At 40.8% G+C, this 24,684-nt stretch overlaps 2 protein-coding genes across 4 annotated transcripts in view; one reads left to right on the top strand and one right to left on the bottom strand.

Annotated features, from left to right (window-relative positions):
• LOC141082908 (Fc receptor-like protein 5) overlaps positions 1 to 24,684 on the top strand; it is a 77,225-nt gene that overhangs the window by 30,899 nt on the left and 21,642 nt on the right. For all 3 annotated transcript variants that reach the window (XM_073566958.1, XM_073566957.1, XM_073566956.1), the window contains exon 9: positions 12,147 to 12,428. In XM_073566958.1, coding sequence (XP_073423059.1) covers positions 12,147 to 12,428 — 282 coding nt within the window. The remainder of the gene's footprint in view (positions 1 to 12,146; positions 12,429 to 24,684) is intronic.
• Positions 1 to 24,684, bottom strand: part of LOC141082910 (uncharacterized) — a 221,842-nt gene that overhangs the window by 193,147 nt on the left and 4,011 nt on the right. The gene's annotated exons all lie outside the window — the stretch shown is intronic.

Raw genomic sequence — 24,684 nt, 5'->3', positions numbered from 1 at the left:
TTATGTTTATTGAACAAAATCAGTGACATTTTATAAAGACATATGAATAAATTTCATTGTTCAATTAGATTCAGTCAGTTACATCACATTTCTTGAAATCCACAATACACCGCAATTAAACAAATCTTTTCTAATACAATCCTATAGATGAAAACATAATATTTCTTACATAATAATTTATAGCGATACAATTGATAACTGCTACATAGTGAGCCACGTGGATTGTAGTATCTGCGTTACTCTTTTTCTTAGTCTCAATGGGCCTTGAACAATACCTAGTGGAGTGGAGTGTAAAGAACGGAACTCAAGGCGTGGTGTGAATAGAGTTCGTGGCTTAGATGTTCCATCAGTTTCGTTCACAGGAATTTTTAATCGATCTAATTGTTCTCTATTAGTGGAATTACCCACAACAGTGGAGGGCACATTTAATTCCGCCATAGCCTGCATAAAAGTATCCCAGCCCCTGGGCAAATGCCTTCTGAACATGGCATGACTCTGAGTTGTGTTACGTACCAAATCCAGCATGTTAGAGCCGGGAATTACAGTTCCTTTGAATATAAATTCACTTTTGCCATTCCACGTTGTAATATTTTGGTTCTGTTACAGTTTGCTTAGTAGAAATTCTGCATTCTTTTTATAGCGTGGATTTACATGACTTACAATTTCAATAACATCTGTATTTTTATCAGGTACTGAATTCGACAATTGTTGGTGATCAGATTCGGGAGTGCTAATGAGCTTTAAAGTTGATAGTTCCTCAGCATCGTGTTTAGCATGAGTCAAGTATCTCTGCAGTACTTCACTATATTTTTTAATTTTCACATCTTCTGGTACATCACCAAGTTGTAAAATCTCAGCAATTTCTCCATCTAGACGTTGGCTAACACTCTGGCGTATGTTGGTTGTAATAGGGGGTCTTAGTTTGATTAGTTCCTGCTTGGGAACGAGATACATTTCGATATGTTCCATTAATTGCTGCTGAGTAGACTTGCTATTATCGGAATCGCAAAATCTAAAGGAGGCCTTATAAAGCCTCCGGTCTTCTTTAGTAGACGCTTCTTTTTCTTTATACTGTTGGGATTTATTATTCATGGTTCTTATAACTTTACTCCACTTTTTTAGTATATTTTTTTGTCGCTCTTTCAGAGGAATTTGTCCTTTTAAGATATTTAAAGCGATTTCCCCTATCACTGTAATTAAATTGTGGCTGGCATTGCACAAAATAGATTTTCTGACAGAAGGAGATGCCTTCACCAGTGTTTTTAAGAGGTCCCAGTTACGGCTTACTCTCTCAGACATCTTTACATTACTACGGCCGCAGTGTAGAATGTCTGATTTTGTGTAAATTCACTTTTTTAGAGGGCTCTTTCTTTTGAACATACACAGCTGGAAAAGCCGGAGGAAACCGGCCCGTCCTCAAGTGAAGTTACTCAGGGGTATCAGCTCTTAAGTCAAGCATCAAATACCTATAAGGTTCACGCGTGGCATCCTCAAAAGCTTCTAAGAAAAAGCGAGTTTTTCCAGGGTACATTTGTCGCGCTAGTGTTACAATTTGTAATTTATCTCGAGGGTTATTAAAAAGTACCCTATAGTGTTTAATTTTATTGTGTGACTTTTCTTGCCTTGACAAAGTATGTTTTGCACCAGGTAGAAAATGCTGAGGTTTCTGTGATGTACATACTTTGTAAAGGCTTTTTCTATTTCGCTATTATCACTAGCACTCTCCATGAGATCATCAACAATAGTCAAAAATGTACCTTTTCAGGAGGAAATAATTCATCACCTACAAAAGTATGCGGCAGACCCTCCACAAATCTGCTTCTTGGAAAGGAAAGAGTAATTTTGTCATATAGGTTTTGCCAACACGAATAAAAGCAAAGAATATTATCGGGTTTGTGAGAAAAATGAGTTTCAATATTTTATAACAGTTGTTTCACAAAAAAACTTTTGCCAGAATTAGACGGTCCCACTACAATACATGAGAATGAGTGTTGCAGGCAGGGATCCATCACAATCCCTAACTAATAACCAAAAGGGATGGTGGTAAAATCGTCTATCAGTATTCATTTTGTGTACACTTTTGAGCTTTGCGTAAAACTCTTAGTTCAACGTCCCAATACCTTTTATTTTTCACAATGCCGGGCTGTTGAGCGATAATACGCTTCTGTGTTTCAGAATCGGAATTACGCGGATAGTCCAGTACTAGATCTTTTAGACTGTTGAAATTAATGGATTGCGTGTTACCAACATTTAGTGTTATTCCCTTGACTTTTAAGACAGTTTTACCAGTGTTGAGTTTGTAGCCATAAGTTTTTGGCCCTGCAGATACAAATTCAGTGATGTAAGTACATTCAGGTATCTCACTGGTCAATTCCCCCAGGTAATCGCCTAAAGGAGGGCTCCACTCACCTTCTCTCTGCACAAAAATAACAAAATCTGTATCGTGATAAAGACACCTTTCCTGCCGTTTGTCCAGCAGAGAGTAAAGCTCTAGTCTGGCATACGCTGTTGTAAAGCAGGCTATACAAATGTTTGTGTTTTTGTTGACGGTGTGGTGTCCTTCCGTATATTTCCAATCTATTGTTGCTGTTTCATCATCAATAAAATGCAACATTGAAACAGAATAGTACAGTAAAAAAAACATGTTGAAAAAACTCATCGGGATTGCTAATAACACTGGTACATGAAAAATTAGATCTCTGGACAAACTTTCGCCATAAAGAATTTAAGAAAAGTTTAGAGATCTGCCTCTTTGCAGGATTCAATCCTATATTTTCAGGTCGTAATTGTACACCTTCTTTTTCAAGAAAGGCGTCAATGTATTGTTGTTTATTGTTGTCATCAGTGCACCAGCTAGGATAACCCGAGGCCTCCTGCTTATCCCTAAGATGTAATTTAATGTATGGTGCAAACAGATCGTCGCTGGTGTTAGGAAAATCCCATATTTCATAGATGTGGGCTATCATGTACCCTTTTTCTACTGCCATCTCAAGCTCAATAGTACACCATGAACCTGTCAGAGATCTCTCTTCATCACTATGGGTGCAATCCTCTGTCTCTGAATTTACAGCGCATGTATAGCAAAGGGGGAATATTAATTTTTTGCTGAGCTTTACTGGAAGAACCGGAAAAAATAAATCCCTCGGTGGGTAGACCTTGACTTTGGCAATACCAAAAAAAAATGTTAATGAACCCAAACCCCTCATAGACAATATGAGGATGGCCTACAGAATATGTTTTAGTTTTGTTGACTAAGGGATACAGACTGGTGAAATCATAGTAATGTAGGGTCTCCCCAGATTTCAGGCTGTGATAGAGTTTAATGGCATTAGTACGTCCTCCGTAAAGGGCATTACGGGGGGTCTAACGGCTTTGAAGATTGTTTGAAGATTAGAGACTTTTTCAACCATTTCATTCCTCTCATGTTCCCACAAAACTCTCACTGTGTAACCGCACCACTGCAAGTAACGCTTTTTAGCTAAAAAGATGTAATATAACTGGCCGTAGGTAGTGTTTGTGACCTTATTTGCATCATTTTCATTATAACATACAGGGCAGCTGTGGTAAAAACATCCCTGAAATTCAAAGGCAATGTGTCTGTTGTTAACGTAGGCATAGCCATGTAAAAATTATTTCCTGACTTGTTTTTCACCCCCTCCCAAATCGTGTTGAATAATTATGTTCTCTGTGTGGGCTACATACATGAGCCACTGTATAGATGGTGATGAGAAGCGTTTTTTTGTCTTGTGATAATTATCACGCGGTAAAATAGCGATGGTCTTTTTTGGCAGAAATTTAAACCTATACATTGTCATATAAACAGATGCCAGGGTAATGAGTTGAAAAGGATCAATGCATCTGGTCACTTTAATTATTTTCTTTTCACGCTTACAGTATATTTTAACATTTTTCCTCACCATTTTCATAACACGCTCCCTATAGAGAACGCATGAGCGTCTCAGAATCTGAACATCTTGTTTGCAATAAGCTTTTAGTTCAGACATAAAGTCAAAAGCTGTATTTACCACTCCATGAATTCCCCTTTCTCTCTAGGTGACATGTACTCAACCCCATAATATTTAACAGCGGGTAGAGGCCCCACATAGTTTTGATTTTCTTCAGTGTTAAAAAAGTGGGGAAAATGCCCTTTTGAACCTGAAAATCCCATAGCCTACAGCAATTTGCTTTGAATGCACGGACTGGGAGGTATTCCAGGAAACATGCTCGGGTCTGGATGAATGGGTTGATGCAGTGTCCTCATATATCCGTTTTTGTGAAGACACGTTTATTCCATCCAAATCTGTCCACTTTCGGGGAAACAACAAGCCGTGGTTTACAAATAAAGTCAGGTTGATCCGTAAGAGAAAATAGGAGGCTTATAAAGCAGGCGATATTACTGAATTCAAGAAACTTAGGAACTCGCTATCTAAAGAGATCAAGTTAGCCAAACACGAGTATGCAAAGATTCTGGAGGAAAGGTTCTCATCAAAAGATACTAGATCTGCATGGAGAGGATTAAGAGAGGTCACCAATTATAAAAGCCACCCCACTATAGTGAACCCCAGCAGAAGTCTGGCAGCAGAGTTAAATGAATTCTACTGCAGATTTGAGGCAAGCTCTACAAACAGTGGCTATTCATCTCAAAGCTCCTCACTCTGTTCATATAAAGATCATTCATTGTGCAACACCCAAGTAGTGATCTCCGAGGCAGAGGTGATACGCATCCTGAAGGGACTTAAGGTCAAAAAGGCACCTGGCCCTGATGGTGTATCTCCAATGTGTCTGAAAGTATGTGCTACCCAGCTTGCCCCTATACTGACAAATATATACAATATGTCACTGAAAGAGTGCGTTGTACCTCAGTGTTGGAAAAATTCCACAATTATCCCTGTCCCCAAGAAAGTGGGATACTCTGAGTTGAACGACTATAGACCAGTAGCACTCACATCTGTAGCTATGAAAGTCTTCGAAAGAATTATGATGTCCCACCTGATAAAATTCACGCAGAAGCTATGGGACCCGCTTCAGTTTGCCTATAAGTAGAGTTGAGCGATACCGTCCGATACTTCAAAATATCGGATCGGAATGGATCGGCCGATCTTTAAAAAAAGTATCGGTATCGCCGATGCCGATACCGGAAGTCCCATTCAAGTCTATGAGACTTCCGGTATCGGAATTGGAAAAACCCTTTCCTGCCCTTGTACAGCCTCTCGGGGGTCTGTACGGGCCTTCCGGGGGTCTCTGCCGGCCTGCCGGGGGTCTGTGCCGGCCTGCCGGTGGGCTGTGCGGACTGCCCGTGGTCTGTGCACCCTGTGGGGGTCTGTACCGGCCTGCCGGGGGGCTGTGCCGGCCTGCTGGGGGGCTGTGCTGATGTCCGGGGGTCTGTGCAGGCATCGTCCGATGGGACTACAAGTCCCATTGGGCGATGCCTGCTACCATGACAGTGATTGACACATTAGCCAATGATGGGACAGTAGTAGTCCCATCATCCGGCTAATGTGTTAAATGTAAAAAAAAAAAAAAAAATACTACATACATACATACTACATGCATGCTACATACATACTACATGCTACATACATAGTACATATATACTACATGCATGCTACATACATACTACATGCTACATACATACTACATACTACATATATACTACATGCATGCTACATACATGCTACATGCTACATACATACTACATACATACTACATACATACTACATGCATGCTACATACATGCTACATGCTACATACATACTACATACATACTACATGTTACATACATACTACATACATACTACATATATGCATCATACATACTACATGCTACATACATACTACATACTACATATATGCATCATACATACTACATGCTACATACATACTACATACATACTACATATATACTACATGCATGCTACATACATACTGCATGCATGCTACATACATACTACATGCATGCTACATACATACTACATACATACTACATATATACTACATGCATGCTACATACATACTACATGATACATACATACTACATACATACTACATGCATGCTACATACATACTACATGCTACATATATACTACATACATACTACATATATACTACATGCATGCTACATACATACTACATGCTACATACATACTACATGCATGCTACATACATACTACATACATACTACATGCATGCTACATACATACTACATACATACTACATATATACTACATGCATGCTACATACATACTACATGCTACATACATACTACATACATACTACATGCATGCTACATACATACTACATACATACTACATGCATGCTACATACATACTACATGCTACATATATACTACATACATACTACATACATACTACATATATACTACATGCATGCTACATACATACTACATGCTACATACATACTACATGCATGCTACATACATACTACATGCTACATACATACTACATACATACTACATGCATGCTACATACAATACATTCATACAATACATACATAGACATACAGTACATATAACATAGAGTAACATACTTACCAATACTTGTCACATTGTTCCCCGAAGCCATTGTCGTCTACGGAATAAATATTAACATAACAAACCACAAAAATACTCACCCATGATCCGAAGCAGTCCACGAGTGTGTCCCACGACGATCTTGGGTAGAGAACTGCAGCATCAGCTGATGCTGCCGCTCTCTACGGGCTGCAGGAATCCAATGACGGAAGGTAGGTATCCTTCCGCACTGTATTCCTCCGCCACTTAAAAAAAAAAAGTCCCTAGTCTCACTTTATGGTAAAAGCTGTGCATCATGATGACGTCATTTCGGCTGTCAATCAACTTTGAACTTCCGATTCCGATGCCCGATATTGAAAAAATATCGGATGTCGGTATCGGAGTTCCGATACAGCAAGTATCGGCCGATACCCGATACTTGCGGTATCGGAATGCTCAACACTACCTATAAGGAGAATCGTTCGGCAAACGACACTGTCAATCTGGCACTGAAGTACATTTTGGATCCTACAGATGAACTGCACTCATATGTCCGGATTCTTTTCATGGACTTTAGCTCAGCGTTCAATACCATTGATCCGAATTTACTTCATAAGAAAATGGTAGCTCTTGGAGTCCCTCTCAACTTATGCTTGTGGATTTATAACTTCCTGACAGCCAGGATACAGAGTGTAAAAGTTGGATCATTCACTTCGAACACCTTGGTCACAAACATCGGGGCACCTCAGGGGTGTGTTTTGTCCCCGTTACTGTTTTCTCTCTATACGAATGATTGCATCTCTTCAGCAGACTCAGTAAAAATCTTGAAATTTGCCGATGATATGACACTGATTGGTCTCATCAGGGGAAATGCTGAAGACTTGTATCGGAGTGAGGTGAAAAGAATATGTGACTGGTGTAAAGCCAATAATCTTGTACTCAACACTAAAAAAACTGCTGAGATGGTTGTGGATTTTAGGAAAGATCAACATGAGATACTTCCAATCTACATCCATGACGAAGTGGTTCTTAGGGTCACAGAGACCAAATTCCTTGGTGTTATCATCTCTCATGATCTTAAATGGGGGAAAAACGTGGATGCTGTTATAAGAAAAGCACAACAGAGGATGTTCTTCCTGTGTCAGCTGAAAAGATATGGCTTGTCTAAGAATCTGCTGATCTTATTCTTTAATGCTGTCATCAGATCTGTGATTTGTTCCTCTCTGATAGTCTGGTATGGAGGAGCCACTGCGCATGACAAACTCCGCTTACAAAGGACTTTCAGAACAGCAGAGAGAATTATAGGTTCCCCCCTGCCTAAAATCCAGGATCTTTATGATAAGAGTATTCGATCCCACGCATTGAAAATTTCATCCGATCCCTCTCACCCGGGACACTCCTCATTCCAACTACTCCCTTCAGGACGTCGCTTCAGAGTCCCCAAATGCAGCACCAACCGCCATATGAACAGCTTCTATCCACTCTCTGTTCAACAATTAAATCGTCATGTGTAGACTATATACTGTATTTGTCTTGTTAGATGTTACTTGTTGTATCTGTTGTTATATATTATGTTGCCTCTTTGCCACAAAGAATTCCTTGTATATATGTAATATGTACTTGGCGATAATAAATTTGATTGATTGATTGATTGATTGATTGAATTTACTAAGTTTCATGGGGATGAAATTTAGCGAATCTATAAACCTTATTTCCAAATCAGGCAGCGTCACACACAAGAGACGACTGCCTCGGGAAAACAATTTCTCGCTGAGTTATTCAGAAATCATTCCCTTAACAATAAAGTATGAGTTGTATCTTCCAGTGTTGTGGGCATGGTTATTAGTTACGGATTGTGAAGGATCCCCGCCTGCAACACCCATTCTTATGTATTCTATCGGGACCGTCTAATTCTGGAAAAAGTTATTTTGTGAAACAACTGTTATAAAATATTGAAACTCATTTTTCTCACGTACCCAATAATATTGTTTGCTTTTATTCGTGTTGGCAAAAGCTATATGACGAAATTACTCTTTCTTTCCCAGCATAAGGTTTGTGCAGGGTCTACCGCATACTTTTGTAGATGATGAATTATTTCCTCCTGAAAAGGTACATTTTTGACTATTGTTGATGATCTCATGGAGAGTGCTAGTGATAATAGCGAAATAGAAAAAGCCTTTACCAAGTATGTACATCACAGAAATCTCAGCATTTTCTACCTGGTGCAAAACAAATTTTGACGAGGAAAGAAAAGTCGCACGATAAATTTAAACACTAAATACATGGTACTTTTTAATAACCCTCGAGATAAATTACAAATTGTAACGCTAGCGCGACAAATGTACCCGGGAAAAACTCGCTTTTTCTTAGAAACTTTTGAAGATGCCAAGCGGGTACCTTATAGGTATTTGATGCTTGACTTAAGAGCCAATACCCCTGAGGAACTTCACTTGAGGACGGGCCGGTTTCCTCCAGCTTTTCCAGCTGTGTATGCTCAAAAGAAAAAGCCTTCTAAAAAGTGAATTTACACAAAATCAGTCATTCTACACTGCGGCCATAGTAATGTAAAGATGTCTGAGAGAATACGCCGTAACTGGGACCTCTTAAGAACACTGGTGCAGGCATCTCCTTCTGTCAGAAAATCTATTTTGTGCAATGCCAGCCACGATTTAATTACAGCGATAGGGGAAATCCCTTTAAATATCTTAAAAGGACAAATTCCTCTGAAAGAGCGACAAAAAAAATACTAAAAAAGTGGAGTAAAGTTATAAGAACCATGAATAATAAATCCCACAGCATAAAGAAATTGTAAGTCATGTAAATCCGCGATATAAAAAGCACGCAGAATTTCTACTAGGCAGACTGTAACAGAACAAAAATATTACAACGTGGAATGACAACAGTGAATATATATTCAAGGAACTGTAATTCTCGGCTCTAACATGTTGGATTTGGTACATAACACAACTCAGAGTCATGCCATGTTCAGAAGGCATTTGCCCAGGGACTGGGATACGTTTATGCAGGCTATGGCGGAGTTAAATGTGCCCTCCACTGTTGTGGGTAATTCCACTACTAGAGAACAATTAGATCGATTAAAAATTCCTGTGAACGAAACAGATGGAACATCTAAGGCCGGAGTCACACTAGCGATAAAATCGGACTAATGCAATGCGATAAAAAATCGCATTGCATTCATCCCAATGTTATTCTATGGTGCTGCTCCCATCATGCGTTTTTCTATCGGATCCGTTCCTCGGACCAAGACAATCGCAGCATGCTGCGATTGTCACCGATTTTCGGATCGGATTCGACAATGCAAGTCTATGGATGCGATTAAAAACGCATTGAAAACGCACCACACGTGTGACTTGCGATTAAATCGCAAGACTTCTTCTGGTCACAGGAAAGAGCATCAGGCATTGGCATTGGATGTCAATTTGATGCTTAGATGCGAATAAAATCGGTTCATCGCCGGAAAATGGGATGACAGACGGATCCCTAGACAAGAATTCTTTGTGCGATTTCGTACCGTTAAAATGGGACCAATTTTTTATTTGTTGTGTGTGACACCAGCCTAAGCGACGAACTCTATTCACACCACGCCGAGAGTTATGTTCTTTACACTCCACTCCACTAGGTATTGCTCAAGGCCCATTGAGGCTAAGAAAAAGAGTAACGCAGATACTACAATCAATTGTATCGCTATAAATTATTACGTAAGAAATATTATGTTTTCATCTATAGGATTGTATTAGAAAAGATTTGTTTAATTGCGGTGTATTGTGGATTTCAAGAAATGTGATGTAACTGATTGAATCTAATTGAACAATGACATTTATTCATACGTCTTTATAAAATGTCACTGATTTTGTTCAATAAACATAACTTTTATCTGAAAAACGCGACTCTCGTTCTTTATTTTACTCAGGACTGTTTACCGCATCAAATTGTGAATAAAATACGGTATATTAATATCGGCGCTATACATAATAGAGCCTATAGAAATAATAGCTGTATCAAAAAACCTACAGAATTATTGTCCCTATAAAATAATAGGCACAATGAGACAACGTATCCATCGCACTTTGTTTCGCTTTGATTAGTGGAATTTGTGTCAGTAACCAATTTAATACACTACACTACGATAGCCGTACGATATCTATTTAATACACTTTAATAGCATTTTGTTATTCATTTGTCGGAATCGTATCAGTAATCAATTTAATACACTTCACTACGATAGTCGCACAATATCTATTTCCCTTCACTACGATAGTCGCACAATATCTATTTCCCTTCACTACGATAGTCGCACAATATCTATTTCCCTTCATTACAATAGTCGCACAATATCTATTTCCCTTCATTACAATAGTCGCACAATATCTATTTCCCTTCATTACAATAGTCGCACAATATCTATTTCCCTTCATTACAATAGTCGCACAATATCTATTTCCCTTCACTACGATAGTCGCACGATATCTATTTCCCTTCGCTACGATAGTCGCACGATATCTATTTCCCTTCGCTACGATAGTCGCACGATATCTATTTCCCTTCACTACGATAGTCGCACGATATCTATTTCCCTTCACTACGATAGTCGCACGATATCTAATTTCCTTCACTACGATAGTCGCACGATATCTATTTCCCTTCACTACGATAGTCGCACGATATCTATTTCCCTTCACTACGATAGTCGCACGATATCTAATTCCCTTCACTACGATAGTCGCACGATATCTATTTCCCTTCACTACGATAGTCGCACGATATCTAATTCCCTTCACTACGATAGTCGCACGATATCTATTTCCCTTCGCTACGATAGTCGCACGATATCTATTTCCCTTCATTACAATAGTCGCACAATATCTATTTCCCTTCACTACGATAGTCGCACGATATCTATTTCCCTTCACTACGATAGTCGCACGATATCTATTTCCCTTCACTACGATAGTCGCACGATATCTATTTCCCTTCACTACGATAGTCGCACGATATCTATTTCCCTTCACTACGATAGTCGCACGATATCTAATTCCCTTCACTACGATAGTCGCACGATATCTATTTCCCTTCACTACGATAGTCGCACGATATCTATTTCCCTTCACTACGATAGTCGCACGATATCTATTTCCCTTCACTACGATAGTCGCACGATATCTATTTCCCTTCACTACGATAGTCGCACGATATCTAATTTCCTTCACTACGATAGTCGCACGATATCTATTTCCCTTCACTACGATAGTCGCACGATATCTATTTCCCTTCACTACGATAGTCGCACGATATCTAATTCCCTTCCCTTTCATACACTACGATATCCGTATAATATCTATTTTATTCCCTTTCATACACTACGATAGACGCACGATATCTATTACAGGCACTTTAATATCAATTTGATATCAATTTGATAGTGGTCAGGGCACCTGTCAGATTTCTTTTTGGCGAGACATCTCTCCCCCTTACGACTCATGAAATTTCAGCCATGAGCATTACGAGTTCTAAGTAGGCTTAACAATTTAGTTACTGTAGCAGATAAAGTGAATTACTTTATAAGATTGTGGATTTTTTGTAATGTGATCATTTTATACTTTGTTTTATTTTGTTTTAGAACTTTTTAGCTCTCCAGAAATCAGACTAAATTTACATCCGGTTGTGGAAGGAGCTGACATGACCTTAACCTGTCACACCACCGTTAGTCAAATGAGACAGTCAACACGTTTGGCCTTTGCCTTTTATAAAAATGGAAATATTTTGCAAGAATTCAGTGAATCTAATAAATACAAACTTTCATCTGCCCAGTTGGAGGATTCTGGGAGTTATGCATGTGAGGCAAAATCGTCCACCAATATTATGAAGAAAAGGAGTGAGACATTATCTATTAATGTACAAGGTGAGGCAGTTGTGTGTCTGGAGGAGAAACATACTGGTTAAGGGTTTTGAATAGTGATGAGCGAGAGTGCTTGCCACTAGAGATGCGCGAACATGTTCAAAAAAAGTTCACCAATCTCAAATTCGGCACAAACTTTGCACATTTAGATTCTTGTTCGTTCGGATTCCCAAGCTTCTTTCTTAAAAATTGGCAAAAGTCAACCAAACAGTTCGGTAAATGACTGAGTTCACTGAGGGCTCTTTCAGTCATCAGTGTTTCTAGTAGCAGCACGGACTGCAAAATGTCCCCTCAAACTTGCACACTGATGACACGTGGATGACATCCATGTGCCATCAGTGAGACACGCACCGGAGCCTGGGAATCAGTGGTACTGTTCGCACTGTTCATTGGCATCGGGTGCTGAAGTGAAGACTGCTCACCTCACTGTCCCCTGCTCGTGCAGTGATCAGCGGTAGCAAGGGACAATGTTGAGTGTTGCATTCAAATCTTAACAGAGAGTATTCATAAGCTGTGCTATCAATTTTTTAAAAAATGAGGTGTGGTTCCCCTGTATTATTTATAACCAACCAGGCAAAACTGACAGGCGGGCTTCAACCCTCAGCTGTCAGCTTCAGCAAGGCTGGTTGACAAGAATAGAAGGGTCCCAGAACCATATTTTTTAAATCTTTAAATGAGTAATGTAAAAATGCAGCATGTTTACCCCCCATTTTTTGACAACCAGCTAAGCTAAAGTAGACAGCTGGGGGCTGGAATGGATATTGGCCCCACTAACCTAAAATAGAAGCCACCCCAGAAAAGGCACATCTATTAGATGCATAAATTCTGGTGCTTTGCCTATCTCTTCCCACTTGTCCTATAGTGGTAGCAAGTGGGGTTCATATTTGTGGGGTTGATGTCACCTTTGTATTGTCCAGTGACATCAAGCCCACAGCTTAGTAATGGAGAGGTGCCTATAAGACACCTCTCGTTTACTAATCCTATAGTTATATTGTAAATAAACACATACCCAGCATAAAGTCCTTTAATTGAAAGTATGACACAGACTCATTTAATGAATCTAAATTAAACCATACTCACGTCATTGACCAGTCTACAGATGCCATGGTCTCCTGTAACAGAATAAAAATAATCTACCACAATATTCCTCACCTGTCCACTGAGAAGATAATAATCCATTTGTCATGAGACAGGTCTAGCTCTGCTACATCTAGATGGCAGGCTGCATTGTTGTATGATGTGACTATACAACCTGCCATCCAGCAGAGACACTGAGTAGCATGTGCTAGTACTGCACAGTATCTTGCGGAGAATTCCTATGACCTGACTGATGCCACCGCAAGCTTGAGAAAATTCTCGCGCTTGTGGTGCCGTCAGAAAGGTCCTGGGAGTTCACAGCCAATGAAATCAGTTCAACTCACTGACATCAGCGTGAGCGCCATGGTTAAAATTGTAACACCACTCGTGCAGATGTCAGAGAGTTGAACTAAGTTCAGTGGCTGGGAACTCCTAGGACCTTTCTGACAGCTCCGCATGCATGAGAACTTTCTCACACTTGTGATGACGTCAGTCAGGTCATAGTAGTTCACAGTGATACACTAAGCAGTGCTAGCATAAGCTGCTCAGTGTCTCTGCTGGATGGCCGACTCTGTAATAGCATCATGCAATAATGCAGCCTGCCATCTAGATGTAGAAGAGCTAGACCCGTCGTGGGACAAATGGATCTTCTCTGCAGATAGGTGAGGAATATTGTTTATTAGTTTAATTCTATTATAGGAGACAATAACTTCTGTGGACTTGCCGATGATGTAAGTATGATTTAATTTAGATTCATTAAAGGAGTCTGTGTAATTCTTTCAATTAAAGGACTTTATTCTGGGTGTATGGTTTTTTATACATTATGACTATGGGGATAGTAATGGGGGCATCTTATAGATACTTCTCCACTACTAACCTCTGGCCTTGATGTCACCTGACAATATAAAGGTGCAATCAGCGTCCCAACTATCACCTCACTTTCCATCACACCAAAGCAAGTGAGAAGAGCGAAGCAAAATGCCTGATTTGGCGCATCTTATAGATGCACCATTTCTGAGGCGGCTGAGAGCTGATGTTTTCAGTCTGGGGGGGGCAAATATCCATGGCCCCTTCCTAGGCTATTAAAATCAGCCTGCAGCTGTCTGCCTAGACTTTGCTAGTTATTAAATATAGGGGACTCTACATTAGCCTTTTTGTGGGGGTCTCCCATTTTAGTAACCAGGAAAGACTAAGTATATAGCTGTGAGCTGATATTAATAGCCTGGAAGCCTTTATGAATATTGTCTCTTTCCCAGAATATTAACATCAGCCCCAGCCATCGGTTTTCCCTCTGCTGATTGTGAAAATTATGGGGGACCCCCAAGTGGTATTTTTCAACTACTTTTTTAATTGTCAACAAAAACAGTAAGGTCACCTGAGTTCATAGCAGCTGTTTCTCTTGCTGTGCAAGTGCCAGCTACCATGAGACCCGTTGAACTTGTTACCAGACTTCACAGCCACAGGGTCTCCCGGCAGCAGAGAGGCCAGAAAACCCCATCTGAAACTTTGAGAAACATTTTAAGGCTACTGACGTTTCCAGCTTCTGGAACAACTGAAGGTTGTAAACTAAGGTTACCTTGGATGTGTATTTTACTGTACTCATAAATAAATGGAGTGGGGTCTCCTGTAATTTTCATAAACAGGTGAGGGAAAGCCGATGGCTAGGGTCTGATGTTAATATTCTGGGAAAGAGACAATATTCATAAAGGTTGCCAGGCTATTAATATCAGCTCACAGCTGTATGCTTAGCCTTTCCTGGTTATTAAATGTGGGACCCTTCAAAAAATGACAGGGGGTTACCCTGTATTTTTGATAACCAGTCAGGCAAAACTGAAAGCTGCAGGATGCAACCACCAGCTGTCAGCTTCAGCAAGGCTGGTTATCAAGAATAGACCCCATATTTTTTAATTATTTGAGTAAGTAATTTAAAAAAACACCATTGGGTCCCCCCATTCTTGACAACCAGCCAAGCTAAAGCAGAAGCTGGGAATGGTATTCTCATGATGTTAAGCCCCCCAACATAAAAATAGCAGCCCACAACTGACCCAGAAAAGGCAAATCTATTTGCCGGCTGTAACAATTATACGGGTATTACGGAATCTGATTGCGTGGGATAGTATGACACAAAGTTGATGCAAATAAGTATATTTGACAAGTGTAACAAAACTAACAGGGCACTTCCTGCAATAGTAACGAATACACAGCACAGTATGGAATAATGCAAGTAAAGCAAAACTAACAGCACTTCCTGCAATTGTAACGAAAACACAGCACAATATGGAATGACGCAAGTAAAGCAAAACTAACAGAGCACTTCCTGCAATTGTAACAAAAACACAGCACAGTATGGAATGATGCAAGTAAAGCAAAACTAACAGAGCATTTCCGGCAATTGTAACAAAAACACAGCTCAATATAGAAATGTCCAGAGTAACTGAAGAGCAGGTTATGATCGCTAATATAACCAGTCCAACAGTAATATAATGCAGGTGTGTACAAGGCACTAAACGTAGGAGTCCAGCAGAAAGTATGAGTAAGCACACCGCATTTAGTGAGGCAGTCCAGCGATATTAAGAATGAGCTTGCACACAGCACTAAAGTGTAGGAGTCCAGCAATCATAAAGGTGGGAATACACTCGGCACTTAAACGTGGAAGTCCAGCTTTTATACAGGAGTGGCATTAACAAGAGAAGGTCACTATGTGCACATATTGGGCTGTAAGTCCCGCACAGCAGCCCACACAAACACAGACCTAGAGGAGAACATGATTGTGACAAGGATTGCGACAGAGCAGGGAGAGACACCAGGCCAATAAACAATCCAACAAGATTTATTGGAACAGTGAATTGGAGCAACACAAATGAAAGTAATTCTGCAGCGTCCGTAATGAGTCCACAATGAGTCCACACAAAGGGAGCAGATACGGGGGCGCCAACCAGCAATCCGAAGCCAGGAAAATAGAAATAGTCCTTGGGTGAATTCTATGGATCCAGCAGATGAGGGACACAACACAGTTCCACATGGCAGCTTCTAACAATACACACGGTCACTGGGATCTCGCCTCAGCATAAGATCCCAGCCCTTCACAGGTCACAACACAACTGACTCAGCCAACACATGAGTCTATTGTCCTGTGTCCTTGGATCAGCCCATCTAGGGGGAGGTTCACACCAACTTTTAACATGTAGCTACATTGAAAAGCTTCCAGAAGCTACATGCTTGTATTAGATAAGTCCTATGCTGAGGAGAACAAAGACAGACTCCCCCACTGGTTGTTGACTTAGGCCTGATTACATTGCAGTCCAGGGACACAGGCTGGGGAGGGACATGCTGTTACAATGTCGTCAGTATTTCTTACAGGCCACCGCTGTTCCAGGGGCGAATAGCTCCAACTAAATAATCAGGACAGACGGGAAGTTCCATGGCAGGGTGAGATACAAGACTTCATCTTGGATCAGGGCAAACAGGTACAAAGGAAAGTCCGGAATCCTTACACTAGCTCTTTCTTCTTGCCCTGTGGTGGTGGCAAGTGGAGTTCATATTTGTGGGATTAATGTCATGTTTGTCTTGTCAGGTAACATCAAGCCTACAGATTACTAAAGGAGAGATGTCTAGGAGACACCTATCCATTACTAATCCTATAGTTATATTGTAAATAAACACACAGCCAGAATAAAGTCCTTTAATTTCAAGAATGACACAGACTCCTTTAATGAATCTAAATGAAACCATACTCACTGTCAGGAAAATATGAGTTATTGCGTAAATAACTGAAGCCTCCGTCCAGTGCTGCCTGCTACATCTGCTTGGTTTGTGTATGACATGCTGCCCCACCCCACTAGGTTCCTTGTGCAGGCAAGTAGCTGCAGCTTTCAGGTAAACAAGCTTTGTGTAATGTGAGATCATGGTCTGCTGGGCTCAAGCAGGAATTACCTGGCAGGAAGTAAAGTTTTCCAGCCACTTGTTCTGTTTATTTCAGATTGAATTTAATAACACGCAATGAGCCTAGAGACAAGAAACCTATATTTTCGGGATCAGCATAATTAAAGCTACATGTAGCAATGTTTTGCGACTTCTGCATCCACCAGAAACCGAGAGAAGGGTATATGCCTCCCAGTAATGCATAGACATATGATATTTGGTATCTAAAGAAAGATAAATTTGTAACCAAACATATGATACCCCTGTTGTCACTCTGCGTGCTCCGCAGCCAGAGATATGGCAGCTAGAAGTTTTTAATAACTTTCCATAAGGGGCAGACCCAGCCCACCAAGTGAGGTCAGCAAGGGGAGAGTCCCTTGGTTTTGGGCAAAGGTATAAAGCTCAGATGCTCATTCAGGAATGCGTTCAGACCTGGGGAAGACAGCTATCTAACATCCATGCTGTGAACTGAGATGTAGTAAGGTCTTATTTTAATCTTCTTTTATTCGTAACTGTTGCATCTTCTGTATTTTTGTAACACTGCCTATATCTTCTGGAGTAAAACTGTAAAAATGTACTAGTTTTGTTTTCCTTGCTCTATTAACGAACCGCACTAAACTACACTAGCTTGTTGGTGGTCTTCTGACCCGATATTGGTTTTAATGTCAAATGAGGAGCTGGTGGCAGCAAAGTGTTCTGGGGATTTGGGAGACCCTGGCAGTGATGGAACAGAGGTTTATGTGTGTATTTCTGGCCTGAGACTGGAGATATACATACCGCCCTCACTGCAGAGTGCCCAATAGCCAGTACACGGCAAGGCAGCCTTTCTGGTGACTACTTATCCTAGGTGTAATTCCCTGACTGATCTGAGGGTAGGGGGGCACCAATGAGCTGCAAGTTCTGAACTAGAACTGAGAGTGGAATAGACAAATAAATTCCTAACACTCACATCATCACCCATTCCACTGAAGCCATGGTCTCCAGTAATAAAACAAAAATAAGATACAACCATATCCCTCACCTGTCCTCACCTGTCCAACGTTCTGTCCCACACCGTAATCCATGCTAGGGACAGGCAGTTTTCATCCTATACAGTACCAAGCTGCTACCATCCAGGCTAAGAACCACTGTGGAATAAGATTCTGCGAGCGCAGCATCAGTGATTAGCAGTGACATCATCTAGGTTTCTGCCAGTGACTGAAGCTGCATTCCCAGATGGGCCCCTGAAAAAGTCTCACGGTGCCGCACTGATCTTACCAAGGTCACCGCAGTGCACGGGCCCACTTTTTCTGGTGACGGCCCCTAATTTTATCTGTTTTGGTAGCTTTTGGACCCCTGAAGGTGTTGTCTATGCATTTGGTTTTGCCTCTTGTTGAAGTCAATGAGGTTTGCTCATCTCTACTCGTCACTGTTCGATACTCATTTGAGCATCAGGGTGCTCGGGTACGCTCGTTACTCGATCAAGTGGTCGGGCACCAGGCTCAAGTCCCCACTCCGCATGTTTCACGTTTGCTAGACATCTAATGAACATGCCGGGGATTGCCTGCCATGATGGATTATAGGGACAGCAATCTGGTTAACAAACCTTTATTAACCCTTCGATCTCCACAATGCATTTCGATAGCATAACACTAGCTTCATCGGCTGGTACCAGATTGCTGTCCCCTATAATTATCCCTTACTGTAACTCAGCGCTCCACAGACCGCTACTACTTTTTCTCCTTCATCATTCCATATCCCTCCTCCTGAGGGTTTGCAGCAGGAACAGCTACAAGCATAATCAATTCCATTGAGAAGCTTAAAGACCTGCCGTAAGGGCATTGCTGGATCCACACTTCCCAGCTTAAGGACCTGCGGTGATGCATATCCTGTTTCCTGATCATGTGATCAGAACCCGGAAGTGCTAGCCAGCAGTGGCAGTGCACGGCAGTCTCCAATGGTCCTCAGGGATCATCCCTTCACGTGCAAACTGGGGTTGTGCAGGGGTGCATTCTTCTTTAGCTATGCCCCCTCTTCCCATTTAATATACAGTACATATCTTTTTTTTTCCTTTTTTACAAGTGATAAAGTTTGGTGTTCATCCATCCTGGCTCTTTCTAAGTCCATTAAAATATGCATTTCTGAAGTACAGATTTAAAGTCTAAGTTCTCACTTGTCTTCATCCTCTTGTAATCTAAAATTTTAGGATAGCATGATCACTGCCTCCTAAATTCCAAGCCACCTTAACTTCCTCAACCAGTTCCTTCCTGTTGGTAAGAATTAGGTCCCAGATTGCAGATCCTCTTGTTCTCTCTTCTACCTTTTGAAAGATAAAGTTGTCAGCATGAGAAGATAAGAATTTTCTGGACCCATTACTTTTGCCTGAGAGAGATTGGCAACAAATATTTGGATAGTTAAAATCTCCCATGATCACTATGTCATACTTTTTTGGGAGCAGAGACATCTGATGTAAAAAAAAGTTCATACATATCTTCAGTCTGTCCAGGTAGCTTATAGTAAACACCTACAATAGTGTCCAGTTCTTCTATCCTTGTATTCTTAAACATTTTCTGCAGAGCTGCCAATCTCTGAAGCTTGGATCTCTGTTGAGATATAAGTTTTCCTACCATACAGTGCATCACCTCCTCCCTTCTTGGTAATCCGGTTTCTAATTAATAAGTTGTAGGGTTAAAAGGCTTGTATTCCAATCATGTTTATCATCCAACCAAGTTTCATTGATGCCTATGACATCATATCTCTCTTCCTGTGTAAGCAGCTCCAATTCTCCTTGTTTGTTTGCCATGCTCTATGGATTTGTATAGGCACATGTTTCTCTTTCTCTTCTATTTTCATTCAGAGTTTGTTGTTTTTGCTTTTATTTCCATTTCTAATAACAGGGTTCTCAAAAGAATTCATTAGCTGCATATTTTTTCCTGGCTGTATATCTCCAATCTCTAGGAAGTAGTAATTCACTCTATAGTCAAGAAACCCAAAACACTGCTCATGGCACCATCGACGTAGCCAGTTGTTCACCTGTAGAATCCTGTTCAATCGCTTTGGTCCATGTCCATCCACTGGGAGAATGGACAAGAAGATGACCTGCGCTCCCAGTTCCTTCACATTCTGGCCCAAGTCCTCAAAGTCTCTGCATATAGCTTCCATGTCCTTTTTTCCTGTGTCATTTGTTCCTACGTGTATTAGTGGACATGCGTAGTCATCTGTAACACTGAAGAAACTTGATACCCTATTAGACAAATCTTGGATTTGGGCACCTAGAAGACAGCACACTCCTTGTGAGGTAATGTCCGGTCGGTAGATGGTGGCCTCTGTTCCTCTCAGTAGGAAATGCCCCACAACCACCAATCTCCTTTTTTTCTTCACCACTGCTCTTCTTCTCCCTTCAAGAGGCTTCTAATTGCTTACCGGAGTGTTCTTTGTGGGCAAAGCACTTTTTTGTTGCACATCTTCATAGTCCTGCAAGAAAGCCTGGTAGCGGTTCTTTAGCAGTATGGGTGCTGACTGCCTCTTCATCCTTCTGCTTCTTTCGGTCACATGCATCCATTTCTCTTCTTCTGCTTTTACATTGAAATGTGCTTCTCTTCAAACATTCTGAAAAGTTATTTCTACTCTGTCATTAGCTTCTGAAGGAACACTGAAAAGTTCTTTATCAACATGCTGAAGAGATTCTTCTGCTTGGTCAAGGAAATCCTCATCTTCTCTGATAAGTTTCAGTGTACCTATTCTCTCCTGAAGACTTTGCAACTTTTCCTATAATAGAATAACAAGTTTCCATTTCTGGCACGTTAAGTTTGTTTATCCTCTGGCAAGTCAGTAAGCATATATAACACATTGCAGCACACATATTGCAATCTCCTTCTCCATATTGAGCACAATGACATTCTGTGGAATCGCCATAAAGATTCTCCCAATTATCTCCCACAAGCTTCAATTCCTGGTTTAACGATTTACTCCAAGCAGCTTGGTCCAGTTAGACTCAAAGATCCTCAGATTCACGGCAACTCTTAACTCTTCCCAGAATGCACCAGGAATATGCAAATAATCTCCCACAAGCTTTAATTCATGTTGTCTGACATCTGTGAGGTCCTACAAAACTTTCCATCTTACAAATAATCTCCCACAAGCTTTAATTCAGGTTGTCTGACATCTGTGAGGTTCTGCAAAACTTTCCATCTTACAAAAATGTCATCTTCTCAGAGTGAATTGGGTGACAATGAGGAGGGGGAGACTGAGGAGAGGGAGAAGGAACAGAAAATGGTAGTCTGCGCTACAGAGGATATTACCCACACCAGCTTCATCCCGTCTATTTAGTGTGGATGGGCTGAAGAGGAGATGGGAAGTTGTGGGGACAGGGAAGTCTTGCCTGTTGGGAGTCTTTATGTCCTGCTGCCTTTCCCATAAGCATCACATTATACCCGTTTTGACCAACACCCTTTAATGGTTGTTCTCTGTTGGCAGCATATTAATCTCTGTACTGTCCAGCTGTTCAACAGTGAATATACACTGCTCAAAAAAATAAAGGGAACACTTAAATAACAGAATATAACTCCAAGTAAATCAAACTTCTGTGAAATCAAACTGTCCACTTAGGAAGCAACACCGTTTGACAATCAATTTCACATGCTGTTGTGCAAATGGAATAGGCAACAGATGGAAATTATTGGCAATTATCAAGACACCCTCAATAAAGGAGTGGTTCTGCAGGTGGGGACCACAGACCACATCTCAGTACCAATGCTTTCTAGCTGATGTTTTGGTCACTTTTGAATGTTGGTTGTGCTTTCACACACGTGGTAGCATGAGATGGACTCTACAACCCACACAAGTGGCTCAGGTAGTGCAGCTCATCCAGGATGGCACATCAATGCGAGCTGTGGCAAGAAGGTTTGCTGTGTCTGTCAGCATAGTGTCCAGAGGCTGGAGACACAACCGCTCAGTGATCGTGGGGTTGTTCTTTACTTCTCTCACCAAGGCTCTTCTCCCACGATTGCTCAGTTTGGTTGGATGGTCAGGTTTAGGAAGACTTCTTATGGGCCCAAACTTCTTCCATTTAAGGATTATGGAGGCCACTGTGCTCTCAGGAACCTTGAGTACTGCACAAATTCTTTTGTAACCTGGGCCAGATCTGTGCCTTGCCATAATTCTGTCTCTGAGCTCCTTGGCCAGTTCCTTTGACCTCATGATTCTCATTTGGTCTGACATGCACTGTGATCTGTGAGGTCTTATATAGACAGGTGTGTGCCTTTACATTTCTGTTTTTTTCCGTCAAGATGGGGTGCAGAGTGTACATTAATGAGAAAAAAATGAACTTTTTTGAATTTATCAAATGGCTGCAATGAAACAAAGAGTGAAAATTTTAAAGGGGTCTGAATACTTTCCGTACCCACTGTACATGCATTATTCCGTGGTCTGGGGGATATTTCCTGAGAGCTATAAAACTGAAAAAAGCATTCAAAAATTTTACAGTCTTAAATTTCTCAGCCATATAGTTTAATGTGTTCTGTAGTACATTTCTGTGATATCGAACACTTCAAAAAAGCGTTAAAAAATTATCTGGATTACAGTTCTCACTCATACACTATTCCTTGGCCTGGGCTAAAATTCTGTGATATTATCTAATACTACAAAAAAAAATGTAAAAAAAATTGGCTGGATTAGTTCCTATCCATACACTATTCTGTGATCTGGGGGACATTTGCTGTAATCTATAAAACTGAAAAACAGTGTTCAAAAATTTTTCAACCTTAGATTTCTCAGACATACAGTATTACATGGTCTGAGTACATTTTTGTGATCTCTAAAACTGACAAAAAGCATTTAAAATTTTGTTAAGGTTACATTTCTCAGTCATACAGTATTAGGTTGACTGAGTTATTTTTTGTGATCTATAAAACTGATCAAAAGTGTTTTAAAATGTTGTAGGCTTACATTTCTCAGCCATACAGTATTATGTTGTCTGGGTATATTTCTGTGCTCTATAAAACTGTGAAAAAGCTTTTTAAAATGTTGTGGGGCTACATTTCTCAGCCATACAGTATTGTGTGGTCTGGGTACTGTTGTGATTGCTTCACTCAGCACTACTTGCTATGCTGTTCTATAGAAACTGTCTTGCTGAGCTGTCTGTGTCTTGACTGTCAGCTTGGTTGTTCAATACTGTGATGGGCATGCTTGGCTGTCGGTGCCTTGATTGACAGCTCTGCCATCTGTCCATTCTGTGACTGCGGCGTGTGCAGTACTTTCTGCAGGTGTTCAGTGTTCTGGTAATCGCATAGCTACTTAACTGAGCTGTCTGCCCCTGATCCCTGCCAGATGTAGTTTGAGATTCTTGGTGACTGTTAGCCTGATTCTGTTGCTCTGAGTTCTGATCTTCTGCTGCCTGACCCTTTGCACCATGTTCTGACTACCCGTTTGTCTTGTCCTTTACCTGTTGATCTGCTATCTCTTGATATTTTACACTGGACCATGACCTGACTTACGCCTTTGTCTTTTCGCTTGGTTTTCTACATACTCTCTCGGTAGTGACCCCGGAACGCCTGACTCTTCTGCCTCATGGCCTGTCCATGAGTAGTGACTAGCATCACAGGTACATTTTTGTGATCTATAAAAATGGTAAAAAGTGTTTTACAAATTCGGAGGCTTACATTTCTCAGCCATACAGTATTATGTGGTCTGAGTACATTTCTGTGCTCTCTAAAACTGTGAAAAAGTTTTTTAAAACTTTGTAGGGCCATATTTTTCAGCCATACAGTAATGTGTAGTCTGGGTACATTTTTGTGATCTATAACACTGATAAAAAGCATTTTAAAATTTTGTAGGGTTACATTTCTTATTCCTACAGTATTACATGGTCTGGGTACATTTCTGTGATCTTTAAAACTGAGAAAAAGTTTAAAAATTTAGTAGGGCTATATTTCTCAGCAATGCAATATTACGTGGTGTGGGGTACATTTCTGTGATTTATAACGCTCCAAAAAAGTGTTTTTTTTACTGTATTCAATTAGTCATCCATACAGTGTAACTGTCAGAGACACCGCACTGAACTTGCTCACTGAGCCAGTGCGTGTGCCCCGAGTAAGCGAAAGCGTGCTCAAAGATACCTGTGGAGCGGGCAGCAACCGAATAGATGCGTACTTCAGAGCTGCAGGGCCTGAAGCACGTGACTGCTAGAGGCGTGGCCTAAACTCCACAGAGCTAGGAGCTGCAAGACAATTCCTAGCAGAGTAACTGCGAGACAAAGTTACCAAGGGGCATAGACAGTGAGAAT

Source organism: Dendrobates tinctorius, unplaced genomic scaffold, assembly GCF_039654945.1.
Source record: "Dendrobates tinctorius isolate UK_male_01 unplaced genomic scaffold, ASM3965494v1 ptg000019l, whole genome shotgun sequence".
Taxonomy (NCBI): Eukaryota; Metazoa; Chordata; class Amphibia; order Anura; family Dendrobatidae; genus Dendrobates; species Dendrobates tinctorius.
The sequence above is the reverse complement of the archived record's forward strand: the minus strand, read 5'-3'. Positions and strand labels throughout refer to the sequence as shown.